The following is a 23,902-nucleotide window of genomic DNA, read 5'->3' as shown; positions in this document are numbered from 1 at the left end:
AAAACTACCTGTCAAAAAAATTTGTATAGCCTAAGAGTCAAATTTAGTGATTACCACAGCCACTGTGACATAAAGAGAAGACATGTGGCTATGTATTTTAAAAATTAAATTGTTCAAATGTCATATAATAACGGCGGTAGCTGTCATGGAATTGAGCGATTAAAAAATTATCATAAATCATTTTTTTAAACGGAAACCCACTTTTTTATTTCACTAATAAAAAGGTTTTTCAATTCGTTACTTTTTAACTAAACATGTTTCTATACCTAAAATAAATCGTTTTTAAGTTATTTAAGATTTAATTTGAACACATATATTTTTCTTGATTTTATCTAGCTTCCTTTGACATTAAGTGTCAAACGGTCAGACAATTTATTTCCATCTGTCAGAAAACGAATTATTTGAATTTCCTATATTCTAAATACTGCCTGCTTAAGAGTTTAAAAAGTATATTTATAAAAATATCTCACTCAAAAAAATGCATAATTTGTCACGGTATGATTGACCTTAATTCCTGCCCTAAATATTTTTAGAACAAAAACAAATAACATAAAAAATAACAAAATACATCATGACCTAAGCAGGAAACACGAGGAATATTCAACTAAATAAAAAATAACTCAACTGAACAAACCTAAACCATAATTAGCTTTCCAACACTTTTTTCCAAGTGACCCCTATAATATACTCTGTTTTTTTTCTCAGGTAAGATTTCGACAGACGATGACAGAAGAAAAGCAGATGACGTCCCATACCAATCTATTTATTTTACTAAAAAAAGTTTCTAATAATTTTTAAGTTATCTATGGATGGGTTTAAATATAAATCCGTCATGCGTCGTGTCTTGTTGTTTTTAACCAGTTTTATTGGTTTATTTAAAAAATGACAGATCGTATTTCAATTTTATTGGTTTGAGGGAACGATGAACGACAAACAGACGCCGATGCGTATGAACTCGCCTTTAGATTTTTGTCATTTTTGACGCTTGTCAAAGTCTTGCCAAATTATAGGTTAGAATTTTGTGTCAACTTTTGTTAAATACCCTGCGTTTTGGAAGACGATGCATTTTGATTCGTATTATTACGTGTGTTTTGTGTATTTTGAAGTCAAGTGCAGGAAAAATCGAGTGAAAATTAACTGTAGACCCAGAGCACAGTTTATGGTTTATACTCGCTGCCCAGGCAGAAAGTTTTATACACCAATGAAGTTGCCATCGATAAAGTTTGTATACCATTTCGTCGTAGATAAGTGCATCTCGTATATGGTAGAAGGATCAAACTAAACACATACTAAAAACTGGAGTAGCTGTAAAATATCGACATCACACGATAGGTAAATAATGGATTTTAGTACTGCAGAAAAATAATGTCAAAAGGTACTGGTTTAAAAAAATTAAGTTTAAAGTTAATTAATCAACCTTTAAGGTATAAAATTTGGTAGGTGTTATTATTAATAAAATAGTTTGTTTCATTTACCTATGTTGTTTTATTTATTCCTGTGGAATATTACAAATTTGTATTTGTACATAAGTTATATTGATAAATATAATCATAAATTCGGGTAGTTTCATAAAGCTTGAAAGTAAATAATAGTTCTTTTTCATATTTTTTGGTATGTAGTGTCTTGTTCTTGTTTGTTTTGTATTAACACATACCGTTTTTATTAAATAACATAACTCGATTACATTTTTTCAGTTTTATACAGTTTTTTTCACAATATTTTGAAGTAATCACTTGTCATCTTGTCAATCAAATTTTAAATATATCCTGCTATGCGTTCCAGTTGTACCAACTTATTTCTTTGTAAAATAAAATAAACTACTTTGAAATTAAAATGACAGACACATCTATCACTGTCAAGGATCTTCTCGTTGGACAGACTATAGATCTTATTTGACTGGCCTATACAGGGTGGCACACCTCATTCGCCTCGGTTGATTATACGAAAACGGAAATATGTAGAAACAAAATATTTTATGGGTATATGTGGGGAGTCAATGTACATAATTTAAAATTATTTTGAAATGTACAGGGTGTGTCAGAACTAAGATCTATATCAAAGTTATATTTTTTCTTATGGAACACCCGGTATTTTATTTCATTTTTGGATTCTCGGGTCCAAAAAAAGACATTTATTATAAGGGTTAAATATGTTTAAAATCATTGGTTTTTGAGATATTTAAAGATATTTAAATATGCATGCTACAAGAGAATTGATTATCATTACTCTGTACATTACTTTTCAGAATTAATTCTTGTACTAAGTTTAAAGGCAAAGAATAAACTTTACTGAAAAATGTTATGGCTTCTTTAAATTTATACAGAGGTGCCAAAAATTAGTGATCTATTTTAAGGATTTATTTTACATAAAAACCTTGTTATTTCAAATGCAACACCTTGTATTTTTGCAAATAAATCGAAGCAGATTCAAATGCTCTTTCAAACTATATTAGCGTTCCCTATACCTATCTAGCTCAGATTTTGAATAAAAAGCGATTTTTAAATAAAATGGTAATTAAGATTGCTGGTATTAAAGGTAATTAAGATGGCTGGTATCGCCATGGCATTTTCTAGTGACAGTTAGTAACTATTTTCAAAATCGACATTAGTTTATAGACTTTATTTAAATCTATACAAGTTTACTTTTATTTAATTGACGTACTGACGTTTAATAAATAATATTTATTATGTATTCCTTATTCTATCAAGGAAAAAGAAGAAGTAGTTCTTTGTTTTATTTTACGATAACTTGTAGATATATGATAGATATTTTTTATAAAAGAGCCAATTACGGCAAATTCAATTTCTTCACTTCCAGCGACAGGTTTCTGCCTAATAGGTTTTTATAAACGACACTACCAATTCTGCGAAATAGGAAATAGGACAAGTAGTTTTTTAAAGGAATGTTTGGATATCTTTGAGCATTAGGTCTTGAGGCCAAGAAATCATTTTGCCCACAAAATAAAATCACTAGTAACATATCCATTCGTTCCACCAGCAGATATGGCTTTATTTTTCTTCATAAAATAAACAATACTTACTTATTACATTATTGTGGGCAAATTTTAGTAAACCGTTTATATATAATAATGTCCATACACTAATATCCATTTTGAAAATTTATCATTAACTGTCACTAGAAAATTGCCATGGCGATACCAGCCATCTTGATTGCCATTTTATTTAAAAATCGCTTTTTATTCAAAATCTGAGATAGATAGGTACCTATAGGAAACCCTAATATAGTTTGAAAGAGCATTTGAATCTGCTTCGATTTATTTAAAAAAATACAGGGTATTGCATTTGAAAAAACAAAGTTTTTATGTAGAATAAGTCCTTAAAATAGATCACTAGTTTATGGTGCCCCTGTATAAATTTAAAAAAACAATAACATTTTTCAGTAAAGTTTATTTCTTTACCTTAAACTCAATACAACAATTAATTCTGAAAAGTAATCTACAGGGTGTTGATAATCAATTCTTTTGTAGCATGCATATTTAAATATCTTTAAATATCTCAAAAACCAATGATTTTAAACATATTTAACCTTTATAATAAATGCCTTCTTTTGGACTCAAGAATCCAAAAATGAAATAAAATACCGGGTGTTCCATAAGAAAAAATATAACTTTGGTATGGATTTTAGTTCTGAGACATCCTGTATATTTCAAAATAATTTTAAATTGTGCACATTGCCTCCCCACATATACCCACAAAATATTTTGTTTCTACAACTTTTCGTTTTCGTATAATCAACCGCGGCGAATGAGGTGCGCCACCCTGTATATGCACCCATAAAATAATTCAGTTGCTACGTGCTACAATATCTATATTAAGTTCTGTATTTGGTCCTTTAATTTGAACTCTTGTGAAAAAAATCGGAGTTTTAATAAATGGCTGATGATAATACATGGTTAGCGAAATGAACGTTCAGAACTTAAAATAAAATATTTCGATATTTCTTCATAATAAACTAAAATAAAGAAGGCATATACCTGAAACAGTTCTTCTAAGAGCCCATTTAAACAAAATCTGGCACCATATTTCAGGTAGCAATAACAAAACATAATTTTTTAAATAGGAGAATACCTAAAGGCTATATCAGGCTATAACAGTTTCTGAATATACAGGGTGTTTCAAAAAACATGTGCCATCTCTCATGGAGACATTCCTCACATAAAAATAAGTTTTATTTTTCATATGAACATGGGTGCGATTCTGCTTAGTTTCGTAGATACAGGAGGTTAAAGTCTTTATTTTTTTTTCGATGTTTTTTTATTACTAAATTTTATAACACTGACTAAATTTTATAACATGCTACCGACAGTAAATTCCCTAAAAAGGAATGGTATTTAAGATAATTACAAAAGGCCTATTTTTAAGTTTTAACATCCTGTAACTATAAAAATATGCATTTCCGCAGCCATCTTTATAGGAACTTCTTTTATATTTTTTGATAAGGAATCAATGCGTACTTATTTAAAATTTTGACAAGTTAGTGACATTAAATTTTTTAAAGGTTGCTATTAGAATTGGATTAAAGAAACTAATTAAATTGCGTTTATCTCATCAAGAAGACCGAAATCGACGAAATATTAAGAGAAAATGTTTAATCAGCATTTCTACACAATTTTGCTAATAAAACAAAAAAAAGGCAGTGGCGTACAAATTTTTTTAAAAAAATATTGCAATGATAACCCATATGCACGTCCCTGGTGAAAATTTCCACACATCTTTAGCATTAAAATATGTAGCACTCGTAGTAACTTTTACCCTCAAAATTTCATTCGAATCGCTAAAGGCACTTGGAAGAAAATTATAATAAAATGAAAAAAAATGAAACTTTAACCTTTAACGCCCTTTAATCGGACCTACATTAATATGGAAAATGAATCTTATTTTTATGAGGGGAATCTCCACACGAGAGATGGCACATGTATTTTGAAATACCCTGTAGAATTAGATACGACCGCGAACTTGCAAAGAAAAAAAAGTGTTGTAAGTTAATCTGTGATAGGACTCAGCGTATTGTTGGTTGCATAATCAGTGTCCTCTCATTAATCGCTTCTATTAATCCTATTTAAAAATTCTAGGAAGAATCTATATCAATAGATGGAAGTAACGGTATACTTTGGGTTTATCCAGCATATTTTGAAATTCTGAATGGCGAAACCACCGAAATGAATGTTATTTTTCAGCCTATGAAGTGTGGATTGTTCAGTGAAACACTCTACTTGCTGACTGATAAGAATACTTACCAACAATTGGAAATAATTGGTGATGGAATAGCTTTCAACAAAAAACTTATAAGTGTAGATGTACAGTGTTATATGGAATTAAAATATGCTAAATCAATTTTCAATCTAACGTGTAAAAGTTATAGGTACCAAATCATTCAAAAGATATAGAAAGTAAACCAGGACATCGTATATTTTTGGGATATATTGAAAATACTGATCCAATAACTATGACGTTACGTTTAAAAAACAATAGGTATTTAATTTTGATATTTATATTTCATCATTCAAGTAAACAAATTTTTGAAGGTATATATTATAATAATAATTACATAATATAATGTTCGCACAAAGAAAATTTTACTAGGCTATCATATTCTCTGATTTAATGCAAATCACATGTAAATAATCAACACACTGAGGTCGAGAGCATTTATGTCAGCTTTTATGACAGCTTCTAATTCTTAAGCTGGAAAATTTAGTAACAAAAAAGGAGACAGTAATATACTGGGCGACTCAGCTACCCTTCCTAAGGAAACAAAATATGTATACAAAGCAAGAAGTTTAAAATTTCAAGACAACATATAGACGGAGAGCTGGCTACATAAAAAACCTTATCATCGTTACATGGCTAATTTTTCTTGTGAAGTATCATTTTGTGTTGCCATTATGAAAGTTTAAAAATTAGCTTTTATTTATTATTAAGAATCGTGTAAAACTGTTGACAAACATTTTTCTCGTGGCTAAAATGCCGGCAGACAACGCGAAGTAGGCATGGAATTTGACAAAAAAAATCATCGCATACATGCATGTCGATTGGTGGAATATATATTTTTTTATTTAAAAAGTCGTATGAAAGAGACAGACAAAAAAATCGTGGCTCAATCAGCGGTAGACAGTTATATAAAAATATTATTCTATAGGGTGAATCTTGAATAAGTGTAAATATTTTCAGAGCTGATAGATCTCGATAAAAGAAGCATATTTTCTTTATATCGTTTTCCAAATAAGTCCAAAATAAGTTATTTAAGTTTGAAAATTTAAACAGAAATTGATTTATTTTTAAATAATCTTGTGGGCCATCTGTTTTTTTTTCTGTACTTGCATCCATTCTTTTAGTGTCGTAGCCATAGAGTAAAGCCGTAAGCATGGTAGGTTAAGAAATAATTATAAAAAATGAAAAATAATGCACGATTTTCTACATAATTTTTTGCGAAATAAAAACACATTGACATGTTCCTGGGGTTGAAATATATCACCCTTAAAAGTATTTTTACTTATTTAAGACTCCCCTGTATAAGCGTTTTCAGAAAACGCTGGCCGCGTTATCAATTGAAACATAATACCTGTAAGTCTACAAAAATTTTACGGTGCAGATATCGACTCAGAGGAAGACTCATTTGTGAGAGCGGGGATCTGCAGTACGATGAGTCAGATACAAATAGTGAGACAGAATAATAAATGTATGATATCTGTTTTGAAATAATAAAAAAAAATATATATAATATAATGGTATACATGATTTATCTATACTTAAATGGATGAGGCGGCGAGCGTTCCCTGAAAGCGCTAGAGAGTAATATCGCGCTTTTGATAACTGTCTGCAGCTGATTTAGCCACGATCTTTTTGTCTGCTCTTTTGCATACGGCTTTTAAAATAAATAAATATGTCATTCCACCAATCGGCATGCATGTATGCCATAATTTTTTTCATTCTTCAAATTTCATTTTTTAATCATTTTTAAATTTTCATGCCACTTTCGCGTTGTCTGTCGGCATTTTAGCGACTAGAAAAATGTCTGCCAACAATTTTCCACGTTTCTTAATAATAAATAAAAACTATTTTCGCAATTATAACTCGTGTACCTTATAATAATTTTAGTATCAAAATTTCACCCTTTCGATTGGCCGCCCCCGCTTTAAGCCCCGGGTTTGCGCTGGTAGACATGACTAGATAGACTGAGTAGATAGAACTATACACGACAGATACCTACAAGTAGAAACAAAAAAATACAATTTAGAAAGTTTTCTGCAAGAGTCGACACGATTCCTGTACAAACTAAGACTAGCCAATAAACTAGCATATATAAGAAGGGACAACGTAAACGCTGAAACGTTGTATGAACAAACAAAACAATGCATTCACGAAGCAGCTGAAGAAGCGTTAGGACAACAAGATAAGCAAACGATGGAAAAACCAGAATGGTGGTCTGAAAACTTAAAAAAACTTATAGAAGAAAAAAAAGCGATCCTACCAGAAATGGCTTAGTACCCACAGCGACCACGACAGAGAAGAATATGCAAGATTAAATAGAATGGTTAAACGCGAAGTATCTAAAAGCCAAAACAAAATGTGGGAAACCAAATGTGAGAGAGCGGAAAGATATGTTGGAGGTTCAAGAGTGTCAGAAGCGTGGAAGACAATAAGGAACCTTAGAAGAGACAAAAAGCAAAACAGTAAACTAGAACTTATAAGCATGGAAGAGTGGGAAGACCATTACAAACAGTTACTGACAGAAAACAGGACAGAATTCAAACTAGAAGTGCCAGATTTAAAAAACGCAAAAGATATAGATGTAAATGAAATAAGTGTAAACGAGATAAGGAAAGCATTGAAGAACTCAAAAAATGGAAAAGCTGCGGGGCCGGGAAACATTTTCATTGAGCTAATAAAGCAGGGACCCGATATATTATTGGAAATACTAGCTGATATTTTCAACAGATGCCTGATAAAAAACGAAAACATTCCTGAAGACTGGAACCTGGCGTACATCAGCTCTATCTTTAAGAAAGGAGACAAACAAAGATGTAGCAACTACAGAGGCATTAGTATGACAAGCTCAATGGGAAGGTTGTATGGCAGGATATTAAAAAAGAGAGTAGAAGAGAGCTTTGAAGAAATAGAAGAACAAGGTGGTTTCCGCGCTGGGCGTTCTTGTACAGACAACATATTTGTGTTACAACAAATAATTGAAAAAAGGAGAGCTCGAAATTTGGACACGCATCTGGTATTTATAGATTTAGAGATAGCCCATGACACGGTGCCTTTGAAGAAATTATTTGAAATCTTGGTTGAAGCAAATGTGAGTAAAACATATATCAATGCAATCTGGAATATGTACAAAAATCCAAAAAGTATGATTAGACAGGGGAAGTTCCTATCGGAATCCTTCCTGACATCTAAAGGACTTAGACAGGGGTGCAGTTTATCACCTACCTTATTTGAAATATATATCCAGGAGGCATTGAAAAACTGGAGAAGGAAGAATAGAGCTATGGGAATAGAGATTGACAACCACTGTCTATCGACCTTGTTCTTTGCAGACGACCAAGTTATTGTTGCAGGTTGTGAGGGGGATGTCGACTATATGTTCAGGAAACTTGAGGAAGAATACGACAGATGGGGCCTCAATATCAACCTCACAAAAACCGAATACCTGAAAGTAGGAGACACATACATGAAATTAAAAGGTGTAGCGAATATAAATATTTAGGAAGTATTATATCTGAAGAAGGGAACTCCAAGAAAGATATACATAGTAGAGTTCAACAAGGTAAGAAAGTAATCGGTCTTTTAAACCCTCTCCTGTGGTCAAATAAAACATCCATCCAAACAAAGATAAGGATTTACAAAGCAATCGTAGAGCCAATTTTAACATACGGTGCCGAATGCTGCCAATTTACAGCAAAAGAAAGAAGGATGGTCGAGTCATTGGAGATGGACTTTCTCAGAAGAGCATGTCGCATATCAAGGATGGCACACATTAGAAATGAGGAGATCAGGCAAAGAACAAGGCGAATATATACCAGCACCGACAACATCGAATCGAGACAGCTACTATGGTATGGGCACGTAAAAAGAATGGGAGGGGAAAGATGGCCAAAAAGGGCAATGGAGTATCGTCCCCAAAGCAGAAGGAAAAGAGGAAGACCTACAACTACGTGGTTAGATGGAGTAGACCAGTATATGAGAGACAGAGCTATTAACCAGGAAGAATGGCAAAATCGCATAATGGCAATATGGAGGTCGAAATGCGGGATGTGGCAGAAGCTGTAGGACCCCCGCTTTATATATATATAGACATGACTATTTCGTAATGGCTACACAAAAGGATACTTCACACAAAAAATTAGCCATGTAACGATGATAAGGCTTTTTATGTAGCCAGCTCTTAGACTATTACAGGATGTCCCAGGCTGGGCGTGCATTAGCAGTTTCTAGAGACATGCAATATTTAGATCGGAGATTTTTTGCACATCATTGTTTCACAACGAGATCTGTATGTTAAAAATATTTTCAATATGGCAGCACCAAACAACAACCTTCTTATTTTAAATTGGTACCCCCATTTTTCACTACATACTTAAATTCTCTGTAACATTTTATGAATTTTGATATAAAACACTCTATATCTAACATCAACCGTTATTGAGAAAAAAATGTTTAAAATTTTTGTGTGTATAGCCCAAACATAAAATTTAGTGACGCCGTTTTTTTTTCGATCATATGATAATATACATTATTAATTTATTTCTAGCGGGCTGCTTTTGAAATACAAATTTAAATGCGTGGAAAAAAATGACGACATCGCTTTTGACATGTCTAACTGGATACAAACAAATTATGAGAATCAGGTTTTGGCACCTTACGGCACTAGTGAAGTTATTTTTCAGATAACTCCTTTAAAATGTTGCACAGGCGATTATTGCAATACTTCATTGAGGTGATAAAAATATTCTAAACGATTATCTCTAATTTACAAATTTTAATGTGACAGGTTGTTTATTAAAGACGTACCCATTACTAGCTTAGAGGAAAATGAAGAATTTGTCATCGAAACTCAAAATAGGTCGCTGCGGGAATTAGTTGAACACGTATTGGTAAAGTAAATATAATTTGCATTTTTATTTGCTTTTTTTTATTATTTTCGTTATACTTATAATAGAGCTGGAATATTTTGAAGCCTATAACGAAAAAGTACGTTTGCGAAAGAAGACACGTTGTAGACGAAGACACGACTTGTAGATCGGTTGAAATGTACGACCAAGCCTATAACATACTCAAAAGAATAAGTTAGAGCTAAAGCAATAAGCTTAGCTGGAATTTCTTATCTAGTTACTTGTGTTCAAAGTGCTACCCTGTATACAATAAATTTAATGTTAAAAAAAATCCCCAGCTAATTGGAGCAGGTTGATCATCTTGATATATTTGGTCAGCTCTACCCCAAATATGACCCGCCGGGTATGCTGCCCTTAATGTGTGTTCATGTAGAGCAGCTCGAGTTGGTGGTATAGCCGTAAGTGGTCTATTTTCAGTTGCAAACAAGTGTTTCCTGGCCATAGTTATGTTATTAGTAGACTGAACATTATATAGGCGTACCACATATTTTTCAAGTTTTTGAAGCACATTATTTTCTAACTTTTCGCGGGGGAAATATATTGCATGGAATGTAGTTGTATCTTCTGTCAAAGTTTTCCAAGCCGACCGTTTGCCCTTTGATGACAGAAAAGACACAGTGTCACATCCAGAGAAGGCATGAAAGCCGCGTAGAGCTTCTGATTTTCTGTCACCTAGAACTTCCACAATACAGTGAACAGGAATGTATCGCAAATTTTTTGAAGAGCTATACAGCAACCAGAAGTTTTCTAGGCCTAGGCGTTAAATTAAGGAAAAAAAGATATAGCTAAAACCAAAATGTCAGTGTCAGCACAACAAATTAACACCGGTTTGGCTCCGTTAATGTTAAGTTGATCTTGTTGCTGGAGCAGAATTATTTTCCCCCCTTTGTTGCGAAATAGATGCCTAATAGAGATTGTTCTTGAGACTCACAGCAACACGCTGCCTCATTAGATTTAGATAATGAAGAGAGGAGTATGTCACATTTTGGTGAAACGTATTTTAAGTTGCTTGCTTTGTGCCACACTGCTTTTTTTTCGATTAATGTTTGCTCAATTTCTCCTTCCCCTTTAAGACAATTAATTTGGATTCCAGATGGAAGTACGTGATTGTAATTAGTTAAAAGTAGTAAATTAGAAGCTGAAGTACCATATCCTTTATTTTGAAGCGAAACAACTTTAGTATTTGCAGGACAAACAGTTTTTCCACCACCAATCTGACAGATACAACATTTTTTCCAATCTATTAAGCTATCTAGGAGATGCGGTACTGCCACCGTTATTTTATTTTTATATTTTTCCATTTTTTTCATGCTACAAAGAAGGAAATATATTAAAAAACAAAAAAATAAAACCGAAGCCATGCAATTAGTGTAGGTACCTATTGTAATAAAAAAATCTACTCACCAGCAAACGGTTTAATGATAAATATTTTGTTCGTTGCTCAACATAAATTATTATAATATATTAATTTATATTGCTTCTTTTGTTTATTCCACTATACACAGTCAGTGGCGTCATTTAAAGCAGGTTAAAACTTATTAAAAGTATAAAAATTGCGATATTGCGTTTATTTCTAGGGTAGGGATGCTAAATATATCAGTTTAACTTGGTTTATTGATAATAATAATATAAATCACAATAATTAATAATTGAGTTATTAGTTTTTAGGTAAATTTTATAAAAATATGTCACCCAATATTATAGGCATTCAATTTTTGAATATTTTTAACCCTTTTTTGTAAAAAAGGGATAAAACCATCATCATAAGGGTTGAAAGTTGGGGTGCTGCGGCTCAAATCATTTAAAATGATCTAAATATTAACTCTGGCGAGTTTCATGCTTTTAACTCAATTTGCTACGTTTTAACCCTCTTTCGGTTCGACGAAATAAACGTGCGGTTGTTAGCCGACTACTTCATTGGCCAGAATCTGGAAACCAGGTGAGGGGCGCTTTCGCCAGTACAGAAAATGAAAGTGTTTTTACGGTACATGGCAGATCCGGGTTTCCAGAGCGGTATAGGTGAGGAACTGGGATGTACACAGCCTACAGTCTCCAGGATTGTCGATACCACTCTCCGTCTCATTGTGGACAAGGCGGCTGCCTGGATCAAGTTCCCGTCGACCGAAAATGAAGTTATCGAAGCCAAAGTGAAATGGTCAGCGAAAAAAAATTTCCGACTGCAATAGGAGTTATCGACTGCAGGCATGTTAAAATTGAAAAGCCGCGTCTATTTGGGGATGAATATGGAAACCGGAAGAATTATGCTATTATTAATGTTCAAGGCATATAGGAATATGTGATAAAAATTACCTTTTCATGGATTCATTTCATTTCAAATTATGCGGTGGACGACTAATACGGTGTTGTTGGGAGACAGTGGCTATGGTATAATGTCCTATCTGATGAAACCCTTCCCCATTGTAGAAGACGCAGCGCAGGCTGCTTTCAATCGATTATTAAAGAAAGAAAGAGTTGTCAAAGAACATGCTTTTGGACAGTTGAAACGGAGCCGGCGCCGGCGCAGCGCGGCGGTGTCTTGTAACTCTACTTGGTAGTCTGACAGTTCCTCGTCACTTGCCATCTTAACACAGCTCAATCAAATATATAAATACCACTCAATACCACTACAAGCTCCAAGTACAACTTTGAAGTACCAGCAAACACACTATACCTAACAACAATTAATTTGCTCATTTACCTCTGTAACTGCAAGTTGCAACATGTTTGGTGGCAACATACTCGTAAATTGCGCTCGTCTACATTTTCCTTTTTTCTGCGAGGATTTGTTTGCAAAAAAAAGGAAAAGATTATTAATATGAAATTAAGCAAAACCTTTTCCTTCTACCTTTACCTTTGAAGCAAATACTTCATTTTTATAAATACGGCCTACTGATACTATTGCTGTTTTCAGAAAGTTGATGTTTTGTGTATGGATGTTGAAGTTGCATGCTTTATTAAAGAAGATAAACCGATTGAAGATCCAACCAAAGATAATCTGTATGTACAAAAACAATTACTTTGTCAGAATTTCTTACTTATTTTCCTTTGTTTAATTAAGGTGTGTACATTGTAATCTGACAGCCTCGATGTGTCCTTGTTGTACCGAAGTTGTCCCTGATTCCGACATTGTTTTCTCCGACCTTTTGCTGGACTTCAGTGTTTTACCTGTAGGAGTGGACGTTAAAAAAGATTTTTATATAATGAATTTGGGTGAAAAACAACTAAACTGGAGAATAATTGAGATACAATACAATATCGACAAACAACCGTATTTCAAAATAATTAAAAGAAATCATATTTCAGAATATAGTGGCATGTTGTTACCAAAAAAGAAAAAAGTTTTATCCTATAGCATAATTAAAAGACAACCTTTACGCTGGTTTTCGATACTAGTTCTTTTCTCCTTTGATGGTACTGATAATGCCGAAGAATTAAGAGACACAATGACAGCGGAGTGTATGTGTATCGTAACCTATGAGGTGGTCAAAATGAATATAACAGTAAACAGTCCTCAATCTCAAGAACCAATACTTTGTCCCCTACAAATGCTTTACACGGGTGTTCCAGTAGATGTCGATTTTGAATTGCAAAATAACAGCTTGGTCACGGGATGCTTTTACTTTTTGAAACCAATTGGCAGCGACTCGGAAAAAATTGTTGTGAAATATGAACCCCAACGAGGTAATATTTAATTAGGAATGTGGTAAGTTGTATGTACAGGGTGAATCAAACTGGGCATCTTGGTGTAGTACCTGGAAAATAGAAAGATGTGTATTTTATAGATGTTAGGAATGTATTGCTACCGTTTCTGTAATTATTTGTAAATTACATGCAGGGTCGGCAATAATATTAATATGCATTGGGAAACTGTACTGTCTAGAATAAAAACCTTAGGAATTTTGTTTAAGTGCAAACCTAAAGTATGTACTAGGTTATATTTCAGGAAAATATTTTAACTTCTACAGGATAGCTCAAAAAGTGTGAGTAGATCGGGATGATTTTTTTTAAATGAAACACCTTGTATATTATTGCATTTTTCGCTTCTTTTCAGATCACTTTACATAATTCTAAAATATGAGTAAATCTATTTCGATAGTTTCAAAGATATTAATAAGTAAATAAAAATATATATTTTTCAGCCTTTCTTAAAAAATTGTTACAAAGACAAAAACTGTCCTAAAATCAAAACTATATTAGGTGTTTTCTTTAGATGATCTATACTTACTTTGCTATAGATATTGCAATCTTAAATCATACAGGGTGTTCAGAATTCTACGCCAAACTTTCTAAAATATTAAATAATTTTTCTTCGTTTTTTTTAATAGTACATCTTGTATATTATTTTATTATTAGATGGAAAATTAAAAAATGAACATTTTTTGTATTTAGAGTATTTCAAAATTTTTAACGGTTTCGGTTTGATTTGGATAAAATTTACTGTGGAAAATGCCATATGAAATATAAAATAGCGAAATCTACAAAACCGTTAAAATTTTTGAAATACTGTAAATACAAAAAAAAATTAATCTCCATCTGTTAAAAATACATATAGTTCCATGTAAAAAAAAGAAGAATAAATACTATATTTTAGGAAGCTTTTCCGTAGAATTTTGGACATCCTGTATGATTTAAATTTACGATATTTACAGCAAAGTTAAGTACCAGACCATTTAAAGTAAATATCTAATATAGTTTTCATTATAAGACACTTTTATTTATTAACATCTCTTGAAACTATCAAAATACATTTACTCATATCTAAAGATTATGTAAAGCGATCTAAAAGGAAGTCAAAAATGCAATAATATATAGGGTATTCTTTTAAAAAAAATCATCCCGATCCACTCACACTTTTTGGAGCCGCCCTGTAGAAGTTAGAATATATTCCTGAACATACTTTAACATCCTAGTACATACTTTAGGTTTGCATTTAAACAAAATTTCAAAGTTTTTATTCTAGGATCTACAGATGCCCGACGCACTATTGCGGACCCTGTATAGAGTAAACGTACAAAGCGAACAAGTAAACGTAGTAAATAAATATTTCGTATACCGAGTGACAACGAAATCTTTGCACAAACTGCCATTGGGTTGATTTTTATCAAATAAGTTTAAATTTTTGACGGTTTATTTAAACGCTTGGTAGGCATTGACAAAGTATGACAAAATCTCAGCCAATCCAGAACAAAACCAATCGAGCTTAACAATAAATTACTAAGACTAGAACAATACAAACAGAGTGTTCAACAAAACATGTGTTTTGATAAAAGATTTTTTTTAAATACAAGATTCAAATGTAATTTGTAAAAAGTAATTTATTGTCAGTTCGTATAGAAACTTTTAAATTTTTAATTGTATCACTTCATTAAGAAACTGTCGCTAGGTTTAGTTGTTAATTTTAGGTTTATTTTATTCTATAATATATACATACATAAGGTAAAAGTACTTTAGTTTTTTTTGAAAAAAAAAATACAAAATGTGAATCAGGGATTCATCGGTTATGTTTTCATATTTTTAATATTTTGTCTTATATTACGGTATTGTAGATCATACCAAATAAAGTTTTAATCACGTGATTAAGCTAGACAGCGGTGCTTACTTTTATATATTTTCTTTTAATCAAACCAAATCAAAATATTTTAGGAAACAGAAATGAATTAATTATAAATATATAAACAGTTACTATTTACATCAACAAAACTCAATTAACAGCACTTAGGTTTGTTTTATTCTATGATATCAAGGTACCGTATGATCGAAAAAAAACGGCGTCCAGTTGGCTGGGAAATGACGATCGATGACATTTCCCATATAAATTTACATATAAAATGACAGCGATCTTCATTTCATAGCCATCGCTGACGCCGTTTTTTCTCGATCATACGGTATAATACATACCTATATAAGGTAAAAGTATATTACTTTTTTATTGAAGAAATAAAAAATGTGAATGATACATTTATCGGTTATGTTTTCATATTTCTAATATTTTGTCTTATATTACAGTACTATAGATCATACCCAATAAACTTTTAGTGATTAAGCTAGACCGGTACAGTGTTGCCTATTTTTACATATTTTCTTTTAATCAAAATATTTTAGGAAACAGAAATGAATTAATTATAAATATATAAACAGTTAATATTTACATTAACAAAACTCACCTCCCTAACAGCACTTATGGGACATATTTTATAGCTTTTTTGCCCTGAATATTTTGTCGAACCATTTTTGCGCTGATTAATATTCGATTCACTTTTGCCCAAAGTTGTGATGTATATGCTATTTTTGATCTTAGAGAAAATTTAAACCCACTTTTGCTTTGAACAAAATTTTATCCCACTCTTACTTTCGACCTCTCATGTAAACTTATATGGAGAATATATTCTATGTTCATTTCCAAGCCCACTGGACGCCGTTTTCTTTCGATTATACGGTGCCTTTAAATTTATATGTAAACAAATTATTATTCCTTAGGCCCCTATTACACTATTAAATTTTTGTCTGAGATTACACTATTAAATTTCTGTCAATGATCTTTTATAAAGTATATGTATATTTGATGAAAAATTTGACAGTGTATAATAACAATATTTTATAAAATTACACATATTTCACTATCAAATTCTTCGACAAAATAAAATCTTTGACAAAAAAATTTGATAGTATTAAAGTAGCCTTATATGGTTCTATCAAGGTTCTATCGAATAAAATCTTATTATACCGTATGATCTGGAAGATTTATTATCCAGCGGTCTTAGATATTAAAAAATGTAATTTCTCATGCGGCTTCTTATTTTGTCATTGTCTAAAGCATGATTGATGAAAATTAACTATTTACAGGTACTTTAAGACCTGGCAAGTCGAAAAAAATTACCATAAAATTAACTTGCACTGATATTGGCATTTTGGAAAATATATACCTCCCTTATTACATTGGACAAGGTCACGAACATATGTTTGTAAGACTACTATGTGTGGTCGATTGTATTCGTGTCTTTTTTTATTTACCTAATAAAGAAAATACAGAATTTAGAAAAATCTTGTGGTCGCCTAGAGTGTTGTACGAATATGACAGAACATGGAGTCAATACTGTATGTGCGAAAATGTTAGTAGAATATCGAAACCGTACGTTTTATAAACTTTATTTAGTTCAATATTATTTTATAGGTAACTTACGAGGATGCAATTAAAAGTGTGCAACTAAAAAATGAAGAGGAAAAAATTAAGAAGAGCAATGAAACATTACAGGATTTAAATGTTTCACGATTAGCGAGTCGAGAAAAAACGGACGGTGCAGAATCCTCTATGGATGTAAAAACTCCGCTAAAAACACTTGTCGAGGTTGACTCAGAAATATTTTTACAAGAATACACAATGGAAGTCGTAGAAGTACAAATAAAAACTCGTATATATTGTTTACATAAAGTACTTACATTAGTTAAGAACAATCAATATTTTAGCAACAAAAGTAACTTTCTATATCGAGAATGTAACTCCAGTAAAAGCAAAATACGTCGTACAATCTACTACTTATAATGTTCCAGTAACTGCTCTCCAGAATGTATTGAAAAATATTTATAAAACAACAGGTACAGATAAAAATGGACCGTTTGATACATAATATAGTTTTAACTTTAACTATGGTTTGGTTTGGTTTTAATTACTGCAACTTTTTCTATGATAATATGATAATTATTTATTACTAGTTGAAGCCTGGCGCATCCGCCATATCAGGAAAAAAATACTTTTTATTTTTTTTAATTAAATGAAAAACAAAAAATCCGGCGACGACAGTTTTTAGAAGAGCCAATTAGCTATCTTTTATTAAAAAAAGCAGCTTTCTAGAGCAAGTCGTTACTTCAGTAGAGACGACACAGATAAACATTAGCATTTTATAAACAGGGTGTCCCACTTAAGATGGATACAAGCCAATATCTTGTTTGTTTGTTGAGCGATCTTTTTCATTTTTGGCAGGAGGCTGTATGGCTATAAGACGTACATTCTGCCCAAGGTAAGAAATGCGATACCTCATAGACGTACGTTTTAATGGGGTTTGATATTTTTCGAATCAAGAGTAAACTACCCTTAGGACAGTATTTATTTCCCAATCTGATAAATTATATTGAATTCTCCTTACCCTAGATACCTAAGTTCCAATTTTGATAAATATTGATACAGGGTGTGTTATTAAAATAAGACATTTTTTTATTATTTTTTTTAAGTACTTACGACGCCACTGGATAAACAACTGGTTTAATATCAATAACCAATTATAACCAATTATCAATTAATAATCGATTTAAGTTTTCAGATAGCTTCCATAATAATTAAGAGACGATACAAAAAAACTAAATATTTTTAATTTATTTTGTTTACTTTAAAAAATTGTTTTTTAAGTTTGCTAATACAAATGAATAAAACGAGTTACAAAATAATTTAAAAACCCAGTTTTCAATGGGATCTGAAATATGATTTTTATTCGTTTTATTGAGGAATATTTTAAATAATCCAAAAAATAGTTATTTAAAACAATCACTATTAACTTTGAAAAATATGCTCTAAACAAAGATTTATAAAACTATAACGAACTAAAAGTCAACCATCTTCAACCAAACTTAAATCGATTATTAATTGATGATTGGATATAATTGGTTATTGATAATAAACCAGTTGTTTATCCCGTGGCGTCGTAAGTACTTAAAAAAATAATAATAAAAATAAAAATGTCTTATTTTAATGACACACCCTGTATCAATATTTATAAAAATTAGAACTTAAGTATCTTAGGTAAGGAGGATTCAATATAATTTATCAGATTTTAAATAAATACTGTCCTAAGGGTAGTTTACTCTTGACTCGAAAAATATCAAACCCCATCAAAACGTACGTGTATGAGGTATCGCATTTCTTACCCTGGGCAAAATGTACGTCTTATAGCCATACAGCCTGCCAAAAATGAAAAAGATCGCTCAACAAACAACCAAGATATTGGCTGGTATCCATCTTAAGTGGGACACCTTGTACAGGGTGGACCATTTTGGTTGTTTCTATAGGGTATCTAGGAAACGGTAAGAAATATTCAAATTTTGATAACGCAGTCTCGGGTTCTTTTTTTGAAAAAATCACAATGGCGCAAACCCGCACCCCGCCGCTCCGCACCCCGCCGGCGCCTCTAACAGCATTTCGAATGTGTATGTTGGTTACACTTTGCAAAGCCACAAAAAAACTATCTTGTAACTCTTCTAATGTTCTATCTGCATTTCGATAAATTTCGTTTTTCTGAAAGCCCCAGAGAAAAAAGTACAAGGGAGTGATATCAGGTGATCTAGACGGCTAGGATTAAACTATTTTTTAATCTTTTAAAAATGGCTGGGGTTGGTTGCTCGAGCTTAGGATAAATCAGCTGCCATTTGCTTATGTTTGTTAGACTCAATATAACATTCTAACATATTATATTTCTCAAAATTTTCAAATTTACTTATTTTTACTAATTTTAATACACACACTTAAATCTGTTGAAATGAAATGTCACGCATCCATCAAAGGTATCTTCCGATCACCATGACAACTGTTTACTTTGTTACTTGGCGCGGCCTACTACTAACTGGATATTTTAAGAAAAATATGAAATGTTGAGGTTAATAGTGAAAATAAATATAGAGTATTATATATTTTCGAAAAGCCCATGCCAAGCTGAATCAGGAAATTTAAAAATATACAGGGGGTTCTATTTAAAAAAACATAAGTATAGTTAAAATTTGAGACATAATTGAGACATAGTACAAAATTTGAGAATCCCCCTGTAGCTTCGAAACCGATCAAGATAGTCACGATCCGTTTGCGCCATTGTTATTTTTTCAAAGACTTGCAGTATCAAAATTTGTATATTTGTTACGGTTTCCTAGATACCCTATAGAAGCAACCAAAATGATCCACCCTGTACATATGCAGATTATATTTTTTTAATTTTCAGAAGAATTATGGACCCCATTGTTAGAAAAAAATTGTATAGTTGTACAACCGGCTGCTGAAAATGGAATTCTTGAAGCTCATGAATTGATTGCGATAGATATATGGATATATTCTAATACATGGGGAATATACACTGATGAAATTATCGTAGATATTTCAGATTTATCATTATTTAGTTTTTCCCTTGTAATTGAAGTTGTTGGTTGTCCACTACAAGTACCATTTGGCATTGGATCCATCAACAAGTATCCTATCGTAAGGTAATAGACTAATAAAGGTGATTTTTCTGAGACTAGATCTACTAGGTAGTGCAATTAATTTAAAAATATATGCAGTTTTTTTTAAATTAGTTAAAATCGGCTTGCCCAAAATTGTAGACCTTTAAAAAGCCTATTTAGAACTTCGCTGTAAAAATAGGGGGTGCATCATTTGAACACTAGAAAATTTGTATGGAATTTCCTATGTTTGAGCAGACATCATTTAATATAATTTTAGTTTTAGGAATATTTGCCCCGTAGATTTTATTGGTTACGACTTAACACTTTAAAGATGCGTTATTCTTTTAGATTTGGCTCAGTTGCAATGCATTCTGATGACATTATAAGAAACGTGACTATTTCAAACATTTCATCTGTGGATGTAGAGGTATCGTGGCACGTGTTTTTTTGGCCAAATAAGGATATTGATTCGGACCAGCCCGCATTTAATTTCCTTTGTGATGTTAACAAATCAAGTGAAAACATGTTTGATTTTGATTTCACTGAGGAATATTTTGGGATTGAAGGGTGCAAATTTATAGAGGTAAATTTTTTATATAAAAGAGAGTGTCCGCAATCTCCTGAGAGTGTCGCTATTAAAACAAAACCCCTAAAAGTAGACGCAAAATAAAAAAGACACAAAACTTAGTAAATCCATCCTTAGTTATTTCAATTTCTTAGTTAATCTATTCATTAGTTCTCCGCCCGCAGTCTTTTGCAAGATCTTCGGGTTGCTAAATATCATTAATCACAGGAGTTTCATTTCTTTCTCTTCTGCTCGGGAACAATGCTTACAGTCATTAGCGCAAGGTAAAATTCTTGCAATCGTTCGATCCATCTAGCTACCTGGCCTTCAGGATTCTTAAACTGCAACAGCCATTTCAAAGCAGCATGGTCTGTTCTTAACAAGAACTTTCTTCCGCAGAGGTACCTGTAGAAGTGTTCAACTGCTTTGACTACTGCTAGTAATTCTCGTCTGGTAACACAGTAGTTCCTTTCCGGTTTCTTACTAAAATATCCAATTACTTTTTTTTACCTTCCTGGATCTGAGACAGAACAGTGCCTGATCCAACATTACTAGCCTCGGCGTCGCTATCCAATATAAAGTTTCCATTGCCAAGAGGGTAGCTAAGTATAGGCGCATTAATCAGGGCCTTCTTTAAACTTTGGAATGCCTCGTTACAATCTGAATCCCAAGAGAAACGACTCTATCCTTCGGTAAGTCTGGTTAATGGTTTAGCGATGGTGGCGAAGCCCTGAATATATCGGCGATAGTATGTGTGTAGTCCCTAAAGTTATAAACGTAGGAAACCACGACGAAGCCCAACTGATGCTCAGCTAGTTAGAGATACCTTCAAAGACTATTTTTAACGAAGGAAGACTATGTCAAATTGACCAAGGGAAACTTGATTTTGCAAAAGCAAAACTTGCATCGTGTAAACGCCGCTTAAGTATCAATTACTCTATCCTGTAATTGCTTGCCTTATATAAAATTTATTTCTCTAGATTCTTTACCATTTCTTCCATTCAGTCCATTTTTTATTCATCATAGTTATTATTATCCAGTTACAGTTTCTTGCGGTCTAACTTGTCATGCATTGTGGCTATATTGCAACTCTTTAATTTTAAATTTCAACTTAATTGATCATTATAGTGGGAGCTGTTATTTGTCAGGTTCTGAATCAAGCGACACTTTAGGCAAAACGGATAGGTATATAGTTGTAGTGTTTTGTTTTAATGGTAACATTTCCAAAGGATTGAAGAGATAGACACTACGACACTACTGCATTTAATGGGGTGTCATACGAATTTTTTAAATTATAAATAGGTTCTTCCAACTAAAAGTCAGGTCTCTAAAAACAGCAAGGAAACAATAAATATTTTATTTTCGCCAAAAAATGTCGAAACTGAAGAGAAACAACTTATTATCAAAGGATATGTCTTTGGTCGAATATTTGTTAACAAAGGCGATAGGTAATTTTTTTCAGAATATCTAGTGAGAACATTTTTTTACATTTAGTTTTTATTTTAGGTTCAAGTCAAATTATTTTTTTAGACAACGTAACTTTATTATTGTGGAGATTTCAGTTAGGTTATATAGACCTTATTTAGACTTTTCCATAGAAAATGATCATACAAATTTGCATATTTTCGCAAACGATGTAATATTACAGAGGAAATCAGATTTCGAATTCAAATTTAAAGCAAGGAATCCTTTAAGTTGTACTGTAGAAGGGCGACTGGATGTTGGCAAGCCATTTTGTCCCAAAAAGGACGAAGTTGACTTCGCTTTAGCTCCTGGAGAATGCAAAAATGTAAGTCTAATTTTAGATAGTTTATTTTTAATAATAGTATCATATCTATAGTCATAAAGCAATATAAAAGGAAGCCGTGAGATTAAAATCGATTCGATGATTTAGATGAGACGCCCTATTCTACATCGATCTTTAAAAATCTATTGTAGTCTCTTTCTTGCTGTCTCCAGATTTTATTCTCCAGTTTTTCAAAAATTATAACAACATAAAGACTGAACCTGCCATATAGCTCTTTCCTAATGGCTTGTCATTGTCCAACACAAAGAAGTACACATTTGCCAAACTATCATACCGTACTCACATAGAATGTGTAGACTTGCTTCTTTTTTTGATTGATATAATCAGCTTATAGATTCGTCTGTCAGTCCCATCAGTTACTATTGAGTTTAACAATTTATTCTGCCTTTCCTTATTAGGTCGTAAATTTTGATGTATTAAAATACCCTGTGGAATATATTAAGACAGCAAGAAATTTAAAAATAATTTTGTCATCTAGGTAAATCTTTTCTAGAGTTTATTTTTTGGTTTATCTCAACAGCTTTACTTTTGTTGGAGATATTCGCTTTTGAACAAGATACTAGAATGTAGAATGGGAATGGAGTTAATCACCGTGACCTTAAAGATCTATTGTGACCCTCTTCCTTGAGTTGTAACTCATAATACAGTTTGCAACTCATCATTCATGAGGCTTTTCCTGTTGTAGAGGGGGACAGAGTATTTCCCATCCTCCTCTTTCAACATCTGACAACAGATGTTCTTCCTCCGAGGGTATACATCCTTCCACGGTTGGAGTTTGGCCCTCCGTGCTCTTTACAGTCGAGGAGCTTGTTTCCGGCTGATGGACCCGTGAGCTGTGACTGGAGGATCTGTCTGCATTTTCGACCACCTCTTTAACTTGGTCTCTCCTTAGACCTGATAGTGGTGTTGTCCCTAATCTAGCATTTTTTTTTAATTTTAATGCAATGGTCGGAGAAATAATATTTGTAATAAATTAAAACTATAATTTTGAACATATAAGTCATTTCTTATATCAAATTATTATAAACGTGAAAAAAATGCAAGACCGCAAGTGTTGCATGCTTGGCCTTGGTCTTGTGCAAGACCACGACCAGTCTCGCTCATCACTATTTCTGTTGACCAAAGAATACAGGGTGTCCCAGGCTGAGCGTGCATTGGAAGTTTCTAGAGAACTAAAATATCCAGATCGGAGATTTTTTGC

The 23,902-nt window shown here is 32.3% G+C and overlaps 1 protein-coding gene across 4 annotated transcripts in view; it reads left to right on the top strand.

The window, feature by feature from the left end:
• LOC115880850 overlaps positions 1 to 23,902 on the top strand; it is a 35,884-nt gene that overhangs the window by 5,799 nt on the left and 6,183 nt on the right. For all 4 annotated transcript variants that reach the window (XM_030898160.1, XM_030898162.1, XM_030898163.1 and 1 more), the window contains 13 exons: positions 5,093 to 5,317; positions 5,383 to 5,492; positions 9,775 to 9,960; positions 10,015 to 10,117; positions 13,047 to 13,132; positions 13,194 to 13,816; positions 16,979 to 17,244; positions 17,307 to 17,544; positions 17,600 to 17,728; positions 20,113 to 20,371; positions 20,678 to 20,912; positions 22,197 to 22,342; positions 22,401 to 22,683. In XM_030898160.1, coding sequence (XP_030754020.1) covers positions 5,093 to 5,317; positions 5,383 to 5,492; positions 9,775 to 9,960; positions 10,015 to 10,117; positions 13,047 to 13,132; positions 13,194 to 13,816; positions 16,979 to 17,244; positions 17,307 to 17,544; positions 17,600 to 17,728; positions 20,113 to 20,371; positions 20,678 to 20,912; positions 22,197 to 22,342; positions 22,401 to 22,683 — 2,889 coding nt within the window. The remainder of the gene's footprint in view (positions 1 to 5,092; positions 5,318 to 5,382; positions 5,493 to 9,774; positions 9,961 to 10,014; positions 10,118 to 13,046; positions 13,133 to 13,193; positions 13,817 to 16,978; positions 17,245 to 17,306; positions 17,545 to 17,599; positions 17,729 to 20,112; positions 20,372 to 20,677; positions 20,913 to 22,196; positions 22,343 to 22,400; positions 22,684 to 23,902) is intronic.

The sequence above is a fragment of the Sitophilus oryzae genome, unplaced genomic scaffold, assembly GCF_002938485.1.
Source record: "Sitophilus oryzae breed Bouriz unplaced genomic scaffold, Soryzae_2.0 scaffold_165_pilon_pilon, whole genome shotgun sequence".
NCBI classification, from domain to species: Eukaryota; Metazoa; Arthropoda; class Insecta; order Coleoptera; family Curculionidae; genus Sitophilus; species Sitophilus oryzae.
Note: the sequence above shows the minus strand (reverse complement) of the source record. Positions and strands in the feature narration are given on the sequence as shown.